This window comes from Paramormyrops kingsleyae, chromosome 10, assembly GCF_048594095.1.
Source record: "Paramormyrops kingsleyae isolate MSU_618 chromosome 10, PKINGS_0.4, whole genome shotgun sequence".
Lineage (NCBI taxonomy): Eukaryota > Metazoa > Chordata > Actinopteri > Osteoglossiformes > Mormyridae > Paramormyrops > Paramormyrops kingsleyae.
Genome location: NC_132806.1, coordinates 35603241 through 35621116, shown reverse-complemented (window position 1 = coordinate 35621116; position 17876 = coordinate 35603241). Strand labels below are relative to the sequence as shown.

Genomic DNA, 17876 nt, shown 5'->3' with positions numbered 1-17876 from the left:
GGGGATTGCTTTGTGCCTTAGCCTTAACCCCTGGGGGGTCCACGTGGGCACCCTCCTCCTCTTTCCCGCTGCAGGAAGTGCCCAGTTCCCACGACATGCTGGTGGACCATGTCATCGTCTGCTCCACAGGAGCTCTCGTCCGACACAGGACACATGCATACACAGATACATCATCTCACAAGTGTCACCACTCTCGAAAAATCCGCAATTTCAGGCCATGATATAACAGAACACAAAGCAAATGCCGATTCCCTAACTGCAAAGAGGGGTGTATAGTGACGTCCTTCTAAGCCTAAGTCTAACCGCGAAGAGGGGTGTACAGTGACGTCCTTCTAAGCCTAAGCCTAACCCCAACCGCGAAGAGGGGTGTACAGTGATGTCCTCCTAAGCCTAAGCCCAACCGCGAAGAGGGGTGTATAGTGACGTCCTTCTAAACCTAAGCCCAACCGCGAAGAGGGGTGTACAGTGACGTCCTTCTAAGCCTAAGCCTAAGCCCAACCGTGAAGAGGGATGTACAGTGACGTCCTTCTAAGCCTAAGCCTAACCCCAACCGTGAAGAGGGGTGTACAGTGACGTCCTTCAGTGAAGCCTAAGCCTAACCCTGGTGATTCAAAAATATCATCCTCATCACGCCTGGCAGACACGTGACGTCATAGCTGGAGAGGCAGCACCCAGCACGTCCTCAAGTGCATTTATTCGATCTGCACGGAGACTGGAACCAATTAAAACACCTCCTGACATGTCTGTTACACCAATGGGGCCCAGGAGGAGCGGGGCACAGGAGGGGTGGGGCCTGCATGCTCCTGGGCCTCTCCTGGTACGATACAGAGGCATCTTCTGCACATCCCTCAGTGCTGAAGGTGGAGCCTGAACTGTGGGAGAAAAATCCACCTGAACTGTGGGAGAAAAATCCACCTGAACTGTGTCTGAAATTAAAATTCAAGCACTTAATTAGCATGGCACATGGCAGGCGCCATCTAATCCTATTATACACGCCATTATACAGGCTATATGCAACACTGTGGAATGTTTACATAGAGGCCCCCCATCCCAGAGTGTAATTAAACACCAAGCTGCGTGTTTCTCTTGAGTCTGCTTCCCTGCCAATCGTGCTGCTCCAGCCTGCCATCCCAGCAGGCCGTGCATTTTCTCAGGGTCAGCGGGACTCAAAAAAATCACCTGACTTTAAAAATTTTAGACCTGTTTCCGTGTCTCTGTGAGTGGATGTGTCTGTGGTGTGGGGGGGCTGGCAGGTTGCAGGAGGGCCAGCAGCTGAACGTGTGTCTCTGTGATGTCTGGGTAACATGCCCCCCCCCAAGGCCCCAACCTTGCTGTCTGAAGGGGGCGCTTTCACATACTGGGGGATTAGATAGGTCCTTGAGTGGGTTTCTTGACCTGAATAAATGAGGTTGGCTGAAAAGATTAAGTGAAAGGCACTAATCTTTCCGCATGCTTCTGAAGGGGGGGTCTTGGACAGCCGGAGGCAGGGTCCAGCCACGATCATACCGAAAGTGTGGTCCCACTAATGCGGAATGGACGCAGAGTACTGTGATTTGGGGCCATCCAGTCCTTTAAAGCATCATGTTTTCGTCCAACTATCATGCTTGACAGGGACTCCCCCCGGTGGAGAGGGACTGGAGGGACAGCAGAAGTCCACCATTTTCATGTCAGCCAACTTGAGAGTCACCTTCTGCACGGGACAATGGAACACCTATCAACCTACAAGGGAGCACCTTTCACAGTCTACTCTAGGGTGACTAATCCGCTTAGAGGCAATCTCACCCAGTCCCCCCCCGTCCTGCCCCACCTCGCCGCACCCCACCACATAACATAGAGAGCTCGATCTCTACCAGCGTGGACACAAAAATACAACAGAATGCAAAAGTAGGGTTAGGAGATACAATACCTTTGTCAGTTTCATCCAAAAAGTCTGCATTAAAACAAAACATGAAAATGTCTAAACATGCAGCCATAAGAAAGGGAATCTCTGTGAATGTATTATGATGCTTGGAAGGCATGGAGGATGGGACAGCACACAATAGGCTTGGCAATGGTGGGGCTCTGGGCTGGAGGGGGGGGGGTCCAGACTGCTTTTAATGAATGTTCCCATTTTGAGGGTAAATAAAAAGGAGTGAAGAGTGGAGGTGCCCCTCCTTGCCGGTGAACCCTATGGTCAGGGAGGAGCATTGACCATAAGGTAATGGGAACGGCTGGCTCACGGGGATGTCAGCGGTGGAGGTGGGGGATTCCCCCCCCATGCATTACTGATGATGGGGGGGAAGCGGGAAAGGAGGAGCCAAGTCTGGCCCCTGCTTTCCCATTAGAATAAGGCTCAGACATTAAGGCCTGTGGTTCAGGTTTTCCAGTCTCCTCACCCCCCCAGCACCATGCATCCTGCCCTGTCTCTCATCCCCCCCATCCTCTGTTGCCTGCTCCCATTATTCTCCTGGCCTCTGTTGTAGGTATCTCCTTCATCTCCTTCATCTCCCGCCCACCCACAAAACCCCCACCCCCAGGGAGAGATGAGCCGTGCCTGGTGAGGGCCACGTTCCTGCCCAAGGTGTCCCTGGCATGCTGTCCCCCCCGGCTGCCCCGTCTGCCTGTCACGCGCCGACGGGGTCCGCAGGATATCCAAGCTGTGGAGAAGGGCCTTAAACCCAACCCAGCAAAGGTCCCTTAGCTCATTTCATTCAATTCATCACATCTAGCTCAGCAGGATGCGTGGCACACCTGAGGCTATATTCTAGGGCAGGGCTACATGGAATCAAGGCATGACATTGGCAGGCTGTCGGACAGGCCCCGCCCTGTGGGTGGAGTCAAAGGCCAGTACAAAAGGTAAGTGTCTGGGTGGTGGCTAGGCATGTGCCTACCGATGGTACAGTGCTCCCCGTTCCAGCCCCGCTGGCACTCGCACTTGCCATCCTTGCAGGTGCCATGCTTCACGCACTGCGGGTTGCAGACGCGCTGGTCACAGGCCGCACCCGTCCAGCCCTCCTCACAGCGACAGGCTCCACCCATGCACACACCGTGGGTGCCGCAGTCGACTGAGCACACCTCTGTGGGGGGTCAGCGTAGACGTCAAGACAGGGGACCAAGTGATAAATATGTCAGACAGTTGTGGGGGAGGGAGAGCCAGCGGGGTTGGTACTGACCCACAGAGCAGTCCGGCCCCATCCAGCTGGGGTCACAGCTGCAGACGCCGGTGTCGGGGAGGATCGCACCGTGGCCGTGGCACTGGTCGGGGCAGAGTGTGCGGGCCAGCTGGCAGTGGGTGCCCCCCCAGCCCGGCTTGCAGTGACACTCGCCGTTGACACAGATTCCATTACCAGAGCAGGTGGGGTCCAAGCAGTCCACTGCGGGAACACGCACACTTGCACATTTTTGTGTCTCTAATGTTCAGCCATTTCAACTCTATGGAAACAAAAAGGCTTCTGTTCATCAAAATGATGATACTTGCACAAAAATGCTCCAAACATGCCCCCCCTCCCTTTCTGCTCCCCCTGGTGTTGATGGAATCCCGCTGCACGCTGCTAAAAACTATTTGGCAAGTATACCCCCCCACAGCGCCCCCTCATCCGACACTTCTCCAACAGAATAAGCCCCACCCTCCCGCCACCCCCTCAGAGACTGCACTTCTGTTTCGCAGAATCTGCGAATTGCAGGTATCAGTTGTGGTGTCACCGGCTCTCCTGGCGAAATGTTGCAGTGCCAGCTCTGATGAATATCACATTTGCAAAAATACGCTGAGCGGGGGCTCCTGCCTCTCCATTGCTCCGCTCAGCCTGATCCTGCTGCTCCCTCCCTCCGCTCTCCTCTGCCCTCGGCCCGATTACACTCCTCTTCCCTGCTTTGAACTGCTGGGATCACAGAGACCTGCTCACCCTCAGCTTTGGTTTAGGGTTAAAAGCACAACTGGTTCTGCTCCTTCATAAAGTCTCTGATGTGACCCTAGCACTACACACAGCCACACCCCACGCCATCACAATGCCAGTGCCTCCCATAGCCCCCCCCCACCCTGGCCCTGACCCTGACTCCAGCTCACCCTCTGTGCAGCTCTCGCCCTTGAAGCCCAGAGAGCAGATGCAGGTGCCCTCTCTGCAGGTGCCATGTCCGCCACAGTGTGGCTCCAGGCACTGGCTGCTGGGGACGTCACACTCGGGGCCCTTCCAGCCACTGTAGCAGACACAGACGCCTTTGTCGTACTGGCCGTTTCCGCTGCACAGCACCGGGCAGGCCGCTGGGGGGGACGGGCACACACACTCACGTTAGCACCCTCCACACACATCACATGGAAAGAGCCATTGATTCAGAATCCTGACCATGTCAATACAGCAATGGAATTCCAGGTACAGTAGCACGACGGGGGCAATGAGAGGTCAGGTGATACGTGTGTGACGTCACAATGCCATCAGCTGACCGCAGTGCATCTGCAATTCAGATAGGACAGGAGTCCGCCTGGCCTCCATTGCCTCCCCGTGCAGTCGGGAAGCCATGCCACCAACAGCTGAGTCAGAACGGGCTCAGAAAGGCGCAGACAGCACCGGGGACGGAGAGCTTTAGGGCGGCTGCCACGCTGGCAGTGCAGGCGCAGAGACAGGCAGGATGGCGAGGGTTAGGGTTAGGGTTAGGGTTAGGGTTAGGGTTAGTGCAGTGCAGCATCGCCATGGCGGCCAGCCCCGGGAAGCTCTGCTTTTATTAATAAACTCTGACAGCTGGTGGGGTGGGGGGGGTAAACCAAGCTGGCAGGATTTTTTAAAGACTCTTTCATGAGTCAATAACAATAAAAGCACAGAGGCAGGAGCCAGCTGCCATGCTGCTTTGGCCCGGGGGTGGTGGAGGCTGTTGCCGATGGCAACAGGGTATTTACATATCTCTATGTTTATATTAGCCAGTCAAACCCGATGTCTGATTTTAGCCCTTCGGTTTAGTTTGGGCCCCCCTAGATGTTCTGGGACCGCCCCCCGCCCACCACCATGATGACATTTGATCCCCACAAAGTAATAATTACAAACACACACGTTTGTAATTATATCTTTGTGAGGACTCTCCATTGATTTCTATGGGAAAAACTCTAATCCGAACATGACAACAAGAAAACAGGTTTTTATTACATTTGGTAATCGACACACATACACACACACACACACAGAGGATTATATTATTCAGACCTGGCAGGTAAACACCCGCCATGTCAGATAATGAAGTACCATTCATCAATGAGGCAAACTGAAATATTCATCACTTGGTCCCCAAGGCAGTCATGGAGGACAGGGGCTCATAAGGACTGCCATCCATCTTCCCTGCTGTCTTGGAATGAACACTGACACCTGAACTTTCCAGACAGATCCACTGCTGGCCCAGAATGGGAAGGTGTGCATCTGGGTGCCCTGCTGCGATCCTGGGACACTATTACTTCATTTCCATCAACACACTGGTGCTGGTGCTGGTTCTCACTTGGTGCCTCATTGCATTTCCATCTTTTTTCAAAGAAGAACAGAACAAAAAAAGTTCATTTGAATTACGTTTTTGGGATTTGTATTCATCTGATTCGGATTTTAAGTTCTTATAAGCTGCCGACCCGAAAAAAATGAGCCTTTAAGTCACACACATAATTTTCAGAGTATGACTCATTGCGCTTAGGTCCTTATTGCCTGTATTCACTTTTGTCTCCTTTTCTCCACAGTTGCTTATTCTCACTTATTCCTGTTTGCTGTTTTACTTCTGTCACTTTAAAAGAGCCTGCTAAAAATTTAACTTTGTTGTCCACTTCTTCAGCTCTTTATCACTCAAGTGCCACAATATTTTATTTTCCCTGCAACATGTTTATAATTTATTAATAAATAAGACCAGCAGATCAATCTTTTGTTTTCCACAGAATAAAAAAAGATGTAAAAATAATGACACTTTATTGATCCCAGGGGGGCTCGTTCCTATTGTTCCCGTCCAGGAAGTACCCCAGTGATCCCAGTGGGGAAGTTCCCTGGGTAGTTGCCTAGCCAGTCCTGCTCTCCATGACACACATGTAGGCGAGAGCTCGCTTGGCAATGAAGACCAGTCATTCGTAGCAGTATCCATGGAGCTGGAGTTAAGGGTCTTGCTCTAAGGCCTCCAGATGTGGCCATTTTGCTGAAGCTGGCATACCAATGGGGGGGGGGGGGGGAGCAAGACAGGGGCTAGGCAGGGGCTAGGCGGGGGCTAGGCGGGCCAGCCTAGTGGTCACAGGGCAGCCATAACAAAAAGGGTCCCACTCACTCAATTTCCCCCCATGTGCCGTACCTTTGGAACAGTCCATGCCGTGGTATCCGGGGAAGCAGTGGCACACACCGGACACACATTCACCGTTTCCATGGCAATTCCGAGGGCACTCTTGCACTGAATCTGATGAGAAAAGCAAGACTATTTTATTATGAAAGTAACATATAATAGAAAATAACCTTAATATCAATATCATTATTACTAGCTTTATAATCACTGTCATCGCCTGTATTATCCCCGTCCAGGGCGTACCCCAGCCGTCATCCCTATTGTTCCCGCGCAGGGCGCACCCTAGCCTTCGTCCCTATTGTTCCCGTCCAGGGCTTTCCACCAGCCCTCGTCCCTATTGTTCCCGTGCAGGGCGTGCCCCAGCCCTTATCGCTATTGTTCCCGTGCAGGGCGTGCCCCAGCCTTCGTCCCTATTGTTCCCGTGCAGGGCGTGCCCCAGCCCTCGTCCCTATTGTTCCCGTCCAGGGCGTGCCCCAGCCCTCGTCCCTATTGTTCCCGTCCAGGGCGTGCCCCAGCCATCCTCCCTATTGTTCCCGTCCAGGGCGTGCCCCAGCCATCGTCCCTATTGTTCCCGTCCAGGGCGTACCCCAGCCCTCGTCCCTATTGTTCCCGTCCAGGGCGTGCCCCAGCCCTCATCCTTATTGTTCCCATCCAGGGTGCACCCCAGCCCTCATCCCTATTGTTCCTGCGCAGGGCTAGCCCCCGTCCCTATTGTTCCAGTGCAGGGCGCGCCCCAGCCCTCGTCCCTATTGTTCCCGTGCAGGGCGTGCCCCAGCCCTCGTCCCTATTGTTCCCGTGCAGGGCGCGCCTTAGCCCTCGTCCCTATTGTTCCCGTCCAGGGCGTACCCCAGCCCTCATCCCTATTGTTCCCGTGCAGGGCATGCCCCAGCCATCGTCCCTATTGTTCCCGTGCAGGGCGTACCCCAGCCCTCATCCCTATTGTTCCCATCCAGGGTGCACCCCAGCCCTCATCCCTATTGTTCCCGTGCAGGGCGCGCCCTAGCCCTCGTCCCTATTGTTCCCGTCCAGGGCGTACCCCAGCCCTCATCCCTATTGTTCCCGTGCAGGGCGTACCCCAGCCCTCATCCCTATTGTTCCCATCCAGGGCATGCCCCAGCCATCGTCCCTATTGTTCCCGTGCAGGGCGTACCCCAGCCCTCATCCCTATTGTTCCCATCCAAGGTGCACCCCAGCCCTCATCTCTATTGTTCCTGCGCAGGGCATGCCCTCGTCCCTATTATTATATATAATAATATTCCCAGGGAGGGACACACCAATTGACCAAGATGTCATAATTCCGAGTCTTAGACTCCGCGCCTTCTGCAGGCTGCCGGACTCCATATCAAACGCACTTCCGGCTTAGTGGCCATCTCTTTTTTTATTCTCACCTTGTTTCTGTGTACAGGAGGTATCTGCTCTCTTGTGCAATTGCTGTTATTAAACTAAGATCATCCTGCAACACCAATTATATAAATGAACCACTAAATCTGTTAAAGGAAGGGCCCTCACGATCGATCTGCATGAGGTTAACTGGCAAGGTGACATACATATCACATGGCAATGGCATCATTTCCCTGGGTCTAAGCAGTCAAGTGACAAACAGTGGCCATATGACTGTCACACGATCCATCCAATTATTCCCATAATGACCTCAAGGGGGAAATGGTGATCGTGCTCATTGATTTCCCACCTTAAGGGTACTTGGCGTTACAGGATATGGGTACTAATGGAGGGGGTCTGTCCATGGAGACTGGCAGGAAACCTGTTTTCCATGTCACCTCAGTCAGCCTCCCAAGGCATGCCTGGCCCGACGTGGCCCCGATGGGCCGATTTCTATTTGGCTTCCTGTCTGCACTCAGACCCCCTCCCAGCTTCCTACTACTGAGCCTGTGCATATGGGAGCTCGCCACCTCCAAGGTGCCCCCCCAGGCCTCCACCCACACTGTGCTCTATCCTAAGTGCTTGTTAACCCAATTGCAAGTAGAGGGTGGCCTGCGGAGGAGAGGATATTCCAGAACGTTCCTTGGGGCGCTGTGGCACTTTATCCGTGACTATTCTGCCAAACGTGTGCCATGCTCTCATTCCATCACAATCTGGCCCCACGGCCCAAGGAGTCTTTGGGGAACTCGCATACACCATAACGCTTAGATATGTCTTATAATCCCATAATGCACCAGATGCTCACAATTTACATGAAGCCCCAAATTTAGGTGCTGTGTTCTGTGGCAGGGGTGTTTCAGGGAGGTGACAATAATCCCATAGGGCATGTAAAATACCAGCCCACCTTCCTTCCATCCGGCCACAGAAATACTCCAGGGGTCCTAATCCAAGCCCCGGACGGGAGGGCAGTAAAATGAGGACTGACCGAGTACAGCCATGCTGAAAGAGACGGCTTCCCTCTCCCTGCCGTCATTGTAGAAGGCCAGGTGCCAGCTGCCAGGCTCCAGGTACTGCACGAAGACAGCCTCATTCAGCACCACTGTCTGCACACTGCGCCGTTCCCGTGGCGTCTCCACCACGCTCCACTTCTGCTTGCCGTCCAGACGCTCCATGTAGTCGTACTGCTCGCATGAAGAGTGTCGCAAAGGGGATCACCATATTAGACAGAGCCCCCAGCCAAGCCTGGAGCCCCTCCCCAACCCCCCGCTTTCATCACGCTCGGTTGGCTCGCATTTCCGAAACCATGGAGCCCCAACTTTTCCTTGTCATCCCAGAGCATTACATTGTGGCCATGCTAATTATCTCAGAATTAACAATTAGATAGGCTGAAGTAGATAAGGGGAGGTAGGATGTGACAAAGAAACACACATGCACACACATGCGCACACACGCACACTCACACATGCAAACACGCACACACACATGGGCATGGACACATGCACACAAACACACAAACACTCACACGCACATACACAAGCGCGCACACACATGCATGTACACACACGCACACTCACACATGCAAACACGCATGCATGCATGGGCACGGACACACGCACACACATACACTCACAAGCACACACGCACACTTACACATGCAAACACGCACGCACGAGCATGGACACATGCACACACACACACACACACACATACACTCACACGCACATACACTCACACGTACGCACACACGGGTACGGACACACGCACACACATACACTCACAAGCACACACACACACATGCACACACAGCTACAGAGAAATATCCACGCAAGCAACCATGACTACTGGCAACACAATGGTCACTCTGTCCTGTAACTAAAGCTGCCTCCATCAGTCTCTCTGACGTACAGGTTAGTCACAGCACAAGCTGAAGTGATAAGTAATGAAAGAAAGAGAGGACTGATTGGGAGAGGAGGGGAGAGGAGGGAGCAAGGGAGGTCTTATGGGGGATAACGATGGATGTGGGATATAGAGGCTGGGCCTCAGGAAAATGGTGGACAGGGCTTCAGTATGGAGGGCAGGGCAGACAGGCAGTGAGCACACACCTGTGCGTGAGAAGGGGGCAGGCCCTTGCGGATGTAAACCCCGAAGAGCGCGTCTCTCCCCAAAGAGATGTTGAACTTGAGGAACTGTGGCTGCGTAAGATGCAGCAGAGACCTCCAGAAGATGCCGGGGGGCACCTCCTGAGTCACCCGCTGGCCCACCTCCAGGTCGCCGGTGTCGATGCTGCTATTCTGAATCGGCCAGGAGCCTGGAAAAGATGGGGGGGGGGCATTCTGACCCTCAATGTGGAGCAGGCTGTCTAGAGAGCAGATACTACCCGTTAAAACAGGTTCACCTGCCACGAGTATAAAGAACATTCCAAAAACTGCCAAAATTGAACTAACTGCCATTCCCCCAGGGTGGCGAGGGGCACTGTCGCATTCAAAAGGTCATTGAGTTTCATGTTCTTAGGTCGTTGAGTCAGGATCTGACTTGACCCTACTGTTGGGACTTCCATCTGACCTTTTCCTTGTGCTCCTATTGGTCCTAAGTCTCCTCAGCAAATAGCTGTCTGAGTTACAATTGACTTAGACATAGACAAAAACATGCTTTGATAGAGCATGGAAAAGCTGCATTCGCATCATGACTTCAGTCCCCCTGTGGTGTGGTGACACATTTCCAGCGACCCCAGGAGAGGATGGCTCACGGTGTACAAACGAGCAACTCCTGAGACACACGCACCATGCACCTGCAATTGGGTCAGATCTGTGCTGGAGACCAGTCGCCCTGACAAGGAAAATCTGTGACAAATGGTGAAGGAAATAAAAACAACAGGAGCAGCAGGAAGGCACAGCAGAAGGACCAGGAGACGGCATGGTCCCACTCGTTAAAATCAAGTGAGGCGAGGAAACGGGAGGAAGGAAGGCAGCTGAGTAACAGAGCCAGAGAAAGAGAGCACACCCCCGGGGAGTCGGAGAGAGAGAGAGTGTGCCCCGGGGAAGTCGGAGAGAGAAAGCGCGTGCCCCAGGAGAGTCAGAGAGACAGAGAGATCGTACCCCAGGAGAGCCGGAGAGAGAAAGCATGCCCTATGGGAGCCGGAGAGAGAGAGCGTGCCCTGGGGAGGCAGAGAGAGAGTGCATCGCAGGAGAGCTGGAGAAAGAGAGCGTGCCCTGTGGGAGCCGGAGAGAGAGAGCGTGCCCTGGGGAGGCAGAGAGAGAGAGCGTGCCCTGGGGAGGCAGAGAGAGAGTGCACCGCAGGAGAGCCAGAGAGAGAGAGCGTGCCATGTGGGAGCCAGAGAGAGAGAGCGTGCCCTGTGGGAGCCGGAGAGAGAGAGCATGCCCTGGGGAGGCAGAGAGAGAGTGCACCGCTGGAGAGAGAGAGCGTGCCATGTGGGAGCCGGAGAGAGAGAGTGTGCCCTGTGGGAGCCGGAGAGAGAGAGCATGCCCTGGGGAGGCAGAGAGAGACTGCACCGCCGGAGAGAGAGAGCGTGCCCTGTTGGAGCCAGGGAGAGAGTAAATGGTAAATGGACTGCATTTATATAGCGCTTTTCTACTCCTACAAGTACTCAAAGCACTTTACAATACATGCCTCACATTCACCCATCCACACACCGGTGGCGAAGGCTGCCATGCAAGGTGCCAACCGGGAGCAATTTGGGGTTCAGTGTCTTGCTCAAGGACACTTTGATGGGGTCAGGAGGAACCAGGGCTTGAACCTGCAACCCTCTGGTTGCCGAACGATAGCACTACCTCCCGCGCCACCATCTTCGCCGGAGAGCCGGAGAGAGAGAGCGTGCCCTGTGGGTGCCGGAGAGAGAGAGTGTGCCCGGTGGGAGCCGGAGAGAGAGAGCGTGCCCTGGGGAGGCAGAGAGAGAGTGCATCGCAGGAGAGCTGGAGAGAGAGAGCGTGCCCTGTGGGAGCCGGAGAGAGAGAGCATGCCCTGGGGAGGCAGAGAGAGAGTGCACCGCCGGAGAGCTGGAGAGAGAGAGCGTGCCCTGTTGGAGCCAGAGAGAGAGTAAATGGTAAATGGACTGCATTTATATAGCGCTTTTCTACTCCTACAAGTACTCAAAGCGCTTTACAATACATGCCTCACATTCACCCATCCACACTCACATTCACACACCAGTGGCGGAGGCTGCCATGCAAGGCGCCAACCTGCACACCGGGAGCAATTTGGGGTTCAGTGTCTTGCTCAAGGACATTTTGATGGGGTCAGAAGGAACCAGGGCTTGAACCTGCAACCCTCTGGTTGCCGAACGATAGCACTACCTCCCACGCCACCATCTTCGCTGGAGAGCCGGAGAGAGAGAGCGTGCCCTGTGGGTGCCGGAGAGAGAGAGTGTGCCCTGTGGGAGCCGGAGAGAGAGAGCGTGCCCTGTGGGAGCCGGAGAGAGAGAGCATGCCCTGGGGAGTCAGAGAGAGAGTGCACCGCCGGAGAGCTGGAGAGAGAGAGCGTGCCCTGGGGAGGCAGAGAGAGAGTGCATCGCAGGAGAGCTGGAGAAAGAGAGCGTGCCCTGTGGGTGCCGGAGAGAGAGAGTGTGCCCTGTGGGAGCCGGAGAGAGAGAGCGTGCCCTGGGGAGGCAGAGAGAGAGTGCACCGCAGGAGAGCCAGAGAGAGAGAGTGTGCCATGTGGGAGCCGGAGAGAGAGAGCGTGCCCTGTGGGAGCCGGAGAGAGAGAGAGCATGCCCTGGGGAGGCAGAGAGAGAGTGCACCGCCGGAGAGCCGGAGAGAGAGAGCGTGCCCTGTGGGAGCCAGAGAGAGAGAGCGTGCCCTGGGGAGGCAGAGAGAGAGTGCATCGCAGGAGAGCCGGAGAGAGAGAGCGTGCCCTGTGGGTGCCGGAGAGAGAGAGTGTGCCCTGTGGGAGCCGGAGAGAGAGAGCGTGCCCTGGGGAGGTAGAGAGAGAGTGCACCCCAGGAGAGCCGGAGAGAGAGAGCGTGCCCTATGGGAGCCGGAGAGACAGAGCGTGCCCTGGGGAGGCAGAGAGAGAGAGCGTGCCTTGGGGAGGCAGAGAGAGAGAGAAAGCGCTCCAGGGGAGCCAGAGAGAGAGAGCGTGCCCTGTGGGAGGCAGAGAGAGAGAGCGTGCCCTGTAGGAGCCGGAGAGACAGAGCATGCCCTGGGGAGGCACAGAGAGAGCACCGCAGGAGAGCCGGAGAGAGAGAGCGTGCCCTGTGGGAGCCAGAGAGAGAGAGCGTGCCCTGTGGGAGCCGGAGAGACCGAACGTGCCCTGGGGAGGCAGAGAGAGAGTGCACCGCAGGAGAGCCGGAGAGAGAGAGCATGCCCTGGGGAGGCAGAGAGAGAGTGCACCACAGGAGAGCCGGGGAGAGAGAGCGTGCCCTGTGGGAGCCAGAGAGAGAGAGCGTGCCCTGGGGAGGCAGAGAGAGAGTGCACCGCAGGAGAGCCGGGGAGAGAGAGCGTGCCCCGTTGGAGCCAGAGAGAGAGAGTGTGCCCTGGGGAGCCAAAGAGAGAGAGAGTGCCCAAGAGGAGCTGGAGAGAGAGAAAGCACACCCCGGGGGAGCCAGAGAGAGAGAGAGAATGTGTACTGGAGAGCCAAATAGAGAGTGCGCCACGGGGGAGCTGGAGAGAGAGAGAGCCCATGTTCAGTTCCAGTGCAGCCCTACACTGCTGCCGTGGTTCCTACAGCCCCCCCACCCCACAAGGTCCAGGACCAGGACCAAACACACTCCCTGACCCTAGTTCACCCACATAGACTGAACTGAAGAGGGTCACATGGGGGATTTAAACCCATGAGTGGCTAGGCAGGGCACTGCCGACCATGCCACTCTGCACGGGGTTCATCCCCCAAGGCCCAGGGTCAACCCTGCTTCCTGACCCTGGTACACCAATCTAGCCAGAGCTGAAGAAGGCCACGGGCAGCAGCAGCAATGCTTAGGATGAAGCGGGTATACCTGGGTCATCAGCCCAGGTAAATCGCTGAAGCGGCCAAATGCCACCTCAACCAGGCCGGGCCAATTAACAGGAGCGAACTCTGCTTCCATAATTTTCCCTATTTTCGATTGCTGAATGGTGGGACCCCCCCCCCTCAGCTACACAAAACTTTCACAAAAAAACACACTTCCTGTTTTTATCACCTCCCTGCTCCTCCTCTTTTGGGGGAGAATTAAGCAGGAGTGCAGCTCTTATATGAAGCTCTCGTATGAACTCCCCCACATCACTTATCGAATCTCTGTGACAGGGTTTTATTCTGAAAACATTAACGGCCCCACAGTCCTTCCTAGTCCTGCTTCAGCTCTTCACAGCTACCCACCATATTCTTTAACAAATTCACAATGATGGGGACATCAGAAACTGAGCGAATCCCTGTGGTGGACGACCCGTTACAGTTACACAACCGTCTTGCTGCATGGGCCAAATTCAACGGGTCGTGAAACGTGTGACAAAGCCCCACAATGTGGTCATTCTCTGGGAGTGGTAGACCTTGGCAATGCACGCTCCTCAACACAGCATCAGCTGCTGAAAGCGGCTTCAGGTGGAGAGGTCTCCTCACTTTGGGGCCAGAATGGGGGTCTGTGGGCATGCTCAGGACGTTGTCTGGGGTACTAAAGGACACGTAGGTGGTGTCACAGGATGTGAGGAAGCTTCCACAGTCAGGAATAAGAGATCCCTCAAACACTGCATCTATATCTGCAGCTGTGTGTGTGTGTGTGTGTGTGTGTGTTCACGCTAGGCTATTTTTAAATGCTTTACAGTGTTAATTCATCTTGATTCAGGTGAGTCATGTCGATTTCAAAGACAATCAGCCACTCGGAGCAGGGGGTGATTCAGGGGAATAAACATGTAACAAGAGGAGCATGATGGTGGCAGCCTTTTAAATACCCCCCCCCCCTTTGGTACACCAATGACCTGGATTTGCTTTGAGGTTACTTCTTTGTTCAGGTACTGAATGATTGGCATGTGAAGTGATCTACTTCCTATAAAGGACTGGGGTCACCTGATTGGCTGTTACTGTTTGTCAGCACAAAGCCGTTCTTACCTCTGCCTCCAGAGGGCATTGCTGCCCCATCACTGTTCCCCGGCAAGTCTGGGCTGATCCCATTGTTGATCACGTGACCGTTGGCTGGCTGGAGCTGCCAGTTTAGTCCAAGCAAGTTCATGGCTGAATGACAGAGGAGAGGGAAGAATGGTACCGGTCAAGGAAGCAGAATGCACTGGCACTGTGCTGCACCGTATAACAGGGTGCGCTCTAGTGGAGGGAGGACAAGCTGCGAACAGCCATTAGGTCAACAAAAAACAGACAACTTCACAATGTTTCACTTCTCAAAAGCTTGTTAATATGTACATGTTTAAATGGACGGCAGGATGTGGAAATGAGGCCTGTGGTTGAGAGCATGGCAGGTGCTTGGCGTCTGGGTCGCTGTGTGATGTCAGCAACCAAGCAGGCTGTGGTTCACCCCGGAGAGCGTGGGCCGGCCAAAGCCTCAGGCCCGACATGTCTGCTCTTGCAGGTAACCGGTTACCTTGGCAACGGCAGGCATCTTCTTCCAGCTACTGCACACACATGCAATTCCCCTCCCCGCACCTTGCTGAAGGGGGCCGAACATCAGTGGCTGCGTCCCTCCCTCTTGTATTATTCTCATTGCCACTGTAAGCAAAGGCCGGTGTATTCTGCCACTTTCCTACCACTGCCCGCGGCTCACCCTGTGCAGGGGGGCGGGGGCTTCCATGTCGAGGGGCAATCTCGCAAGGGCATGTTTATCTGGGAGGCCTTACACAACCTCACGTGTTAAATGAAGAGAGAGCACGTCCCTGTTTGCCGCAGTTTGGGGCCGTTCTGCTTGCGATTAATCTCATTCGCTACATTCTGCTGTATTCCGCTGCTTGTGCATCTGTTTTGACAACTAGACAAAAATCAAAAGAATGCAAGCCGATTGTATCCATGGCATCAAGAAGTGACACGTGGAGTGTATCACTAACATGTACTTGCACGGGCTGTTTCTCCCTATGACAGACAGATTGACCTCTGTTGGTGGGGCAGGTACCCAGCACCCAGTGCGTGGTCCTCTCTGATTTCACACAGCTATCTGCAAGAAGGTTTTGCTCCCAGAGCATTTTTGCTCTGTAATAAAACACGGACAGAATAAAACTGACGAAGATGGAAGCGCCCCCCTTTGCATGGCCGAAAACATCCAAGTAAGGAGGAAAAAAAAATCAATAGGCCACAAGTTTACTTGTGATGGAAAATCCATAACCATTTGTGTTGTGTTTTGGAGTGGCGATGTCTGAGGGGTGCAGGTCTGACGTGCTATGCTAAAGGCAGAGACACAGACGTTCTCCACACGCACTCATACAAGGCCTGGCCCCTATGCCACTGCATATCGCACCTAAATCTCATCCCACAAAATCCATTTTCTCTCCTTCCCCTTCACTGTAAGTGCACAAGCTTGTTGGGGGGGCATGTCAAAGACAAATGCTGTTGCCCCAGGCTGGACGCGCACCTTTGTCAGATCCTCTATCCATCACAGCAAGACAGGCTCCGTTCTCTACCTCCCCTACGAGCTCGTAAACATCAACAACCACCAAGCTGTCAGCCCTCCTTCCCTGATGCTCTCCATTCTGACCATTCGCTGTGGGAGTGGATGATCGACGAGTGAGTGGCATCCTGCGTTCCTGCCATCGGCCAGTAGATGGCACTCTTCACCGAGCTCAGCACTGGTGAGGCAGACTCGGCAACAGGCTCCTCTGGAGAAGGACCAGGCACACAGAGGCCTGTGCTCACGCCTTACGCTCCTTAAATCTGGCTTTATCGCTGCAGCAGTGTGACCCCCATCAGGTCAGGTACTCTGCAGACTTTTTTCAGGCAAAGCACAGCACTTGAGGTCCTCTGTCTTCCTCCACAGCCAACCCTAAATGGCCCTTCTCAGCTTCACAATGCAGCCATGTGAGGTGCCCCATGTAGGGATTGTGGGGCTTTATTATTTTGGGTGAGCTGATCCTGGTGTGGGGGTGTTACCACTGTGGTGTGAACCTAGTGGGCTGGGACTGTGAAAAGCTCATTTTCAGCCTTGGAATAAATATTCACAGAGAGGCCTAACTAGAGGCGTTTGATTAAAAATGAATGACTTGGCTCATGATGTTTTATGTAATCTCTGTGTATAATTCACCAGCTCAAAAGGGTCCACAGCATCACCTTCATAAAACACAGGCATCACGCTTGGCGTCCTCCAGTCTCCCTCCGGGTGCAGTGACACTGTCACACACATGCAGACACACACTCTCACTTCACAAATTCTTATTTTCAGCATGGGGGGGGGGGGGGGGGCTGTTAACCCCTGATCAGCCAATCAGGGACACGGGATACATGCGTGTGGAGCTTGCGGGGTGACATGTGCGGGTAGGCCCACAGCTTCACAGTGGCTTCATACAAAGAGCGCCGAGGTGACTTCAGGGTTTACTTAAGGAGGAGGGGGGCAACCTTATCATTGGTCGATGATATCTTTTGAATCAGTGAATGACAGAAAGGGGGCACCCCCAGGGCCAATCAGCTCTGAGCTGGGACCTTGTGTACACCCTGAACAGCCCCCCGCACTTTCTGTTTCTAATACAGCTTCCCTGCTGCAGACAAATGTTAAATACAAGAAGAATAACATGGTGACTGTGAAGAACAGTGCTGTCTGTGACGCACACATGTGGGGCTGGGCAGTGGCTGGGGAGGCAGGGGGTACAGGTTGACATTGACTGCCTTGATCCGGTCACTTCCCTGACAGACGGCTAACGAAACCAGGACATCACATACTGAGGCTCCACACTGAAGGCATCAAACAATTAAGCTGCCATAATTGGACTAGGAAGATCTCATATTACTTAAAAGATCATTTTCCCCATACCTTATTTTTGCAATCTCCCTTGGCCTTCCCAATAAACGTATATTAACTGTTCTAATTTACCACTAAATTAACGAGACTGACCTCAATCAGAGCACTAATTGTGAGCTGAGACTGCTATGGCCAGCTCCCTAATTGGTTTAGGGCTCACAGAATGAATTTTGCATGTGTTAGCCATCTCCAAATGCCCCCCCAAGCACACACTGGTTCGCTTTTAATCATTCTGCCTCCTCCCTCTGCATTTAGGGACACCCATGTTCTCAGTTTCTGTGCCACGACTATGAAATCTGCTCCGTCGGTGACATATGAATGGCAGACACATGCCTGCATGTCACGATGTCTCTATCTGGTT

General features: G+C 54.0%; 1 protein-coding gene across 3 annotated transcripts in view; it reads right to left on the bottom strand.

The window, feature by feature from the left end:
* LOC111848930 (teneurin-2-like) overlaps positions 1 to 17876 on the bottom strand; it is a 57277-nt gene that overhangs the window by 30276 nt on the left and 9125 nt on the right. For 2 of the 3 annotated variants that reach the window (XM_023821318.2, XM_023821319.2), the window contains exons 2-8: positions 14677 to 14799; positions 9747 to 9952; positions 8630 to 8825; positions 6277 to 6378; positions 4043 to 4237; positions 3153 to 3353; positions 2871 to 3056 (exon numbers count right to left, since the gene is read on the bottom strand). In XM_023821318.2, the coding sequence (XP_023677086.1) occupies positions 2871 to 3056; positions 3153 to 3353; positions 4043 to 4237; positions 6277 to 6378; positions 8630 to 8825; positions 9747 to 9952; positions 14677 to 14799 (1209 nt within the window). Of the gene's footprint in view, positions 1 to 2870; positions 3057 to 3152; positions 3354 to 4042; positions 4238 to 6276; positions 6379 to 8629; positions 8826 to 9746; positions 9978 to 14676; positions 14800 to 17876 lie in introns of all 3 variants that reach the window. The other variant, XM_072717762.1, reaches the window with a different exon arrangement.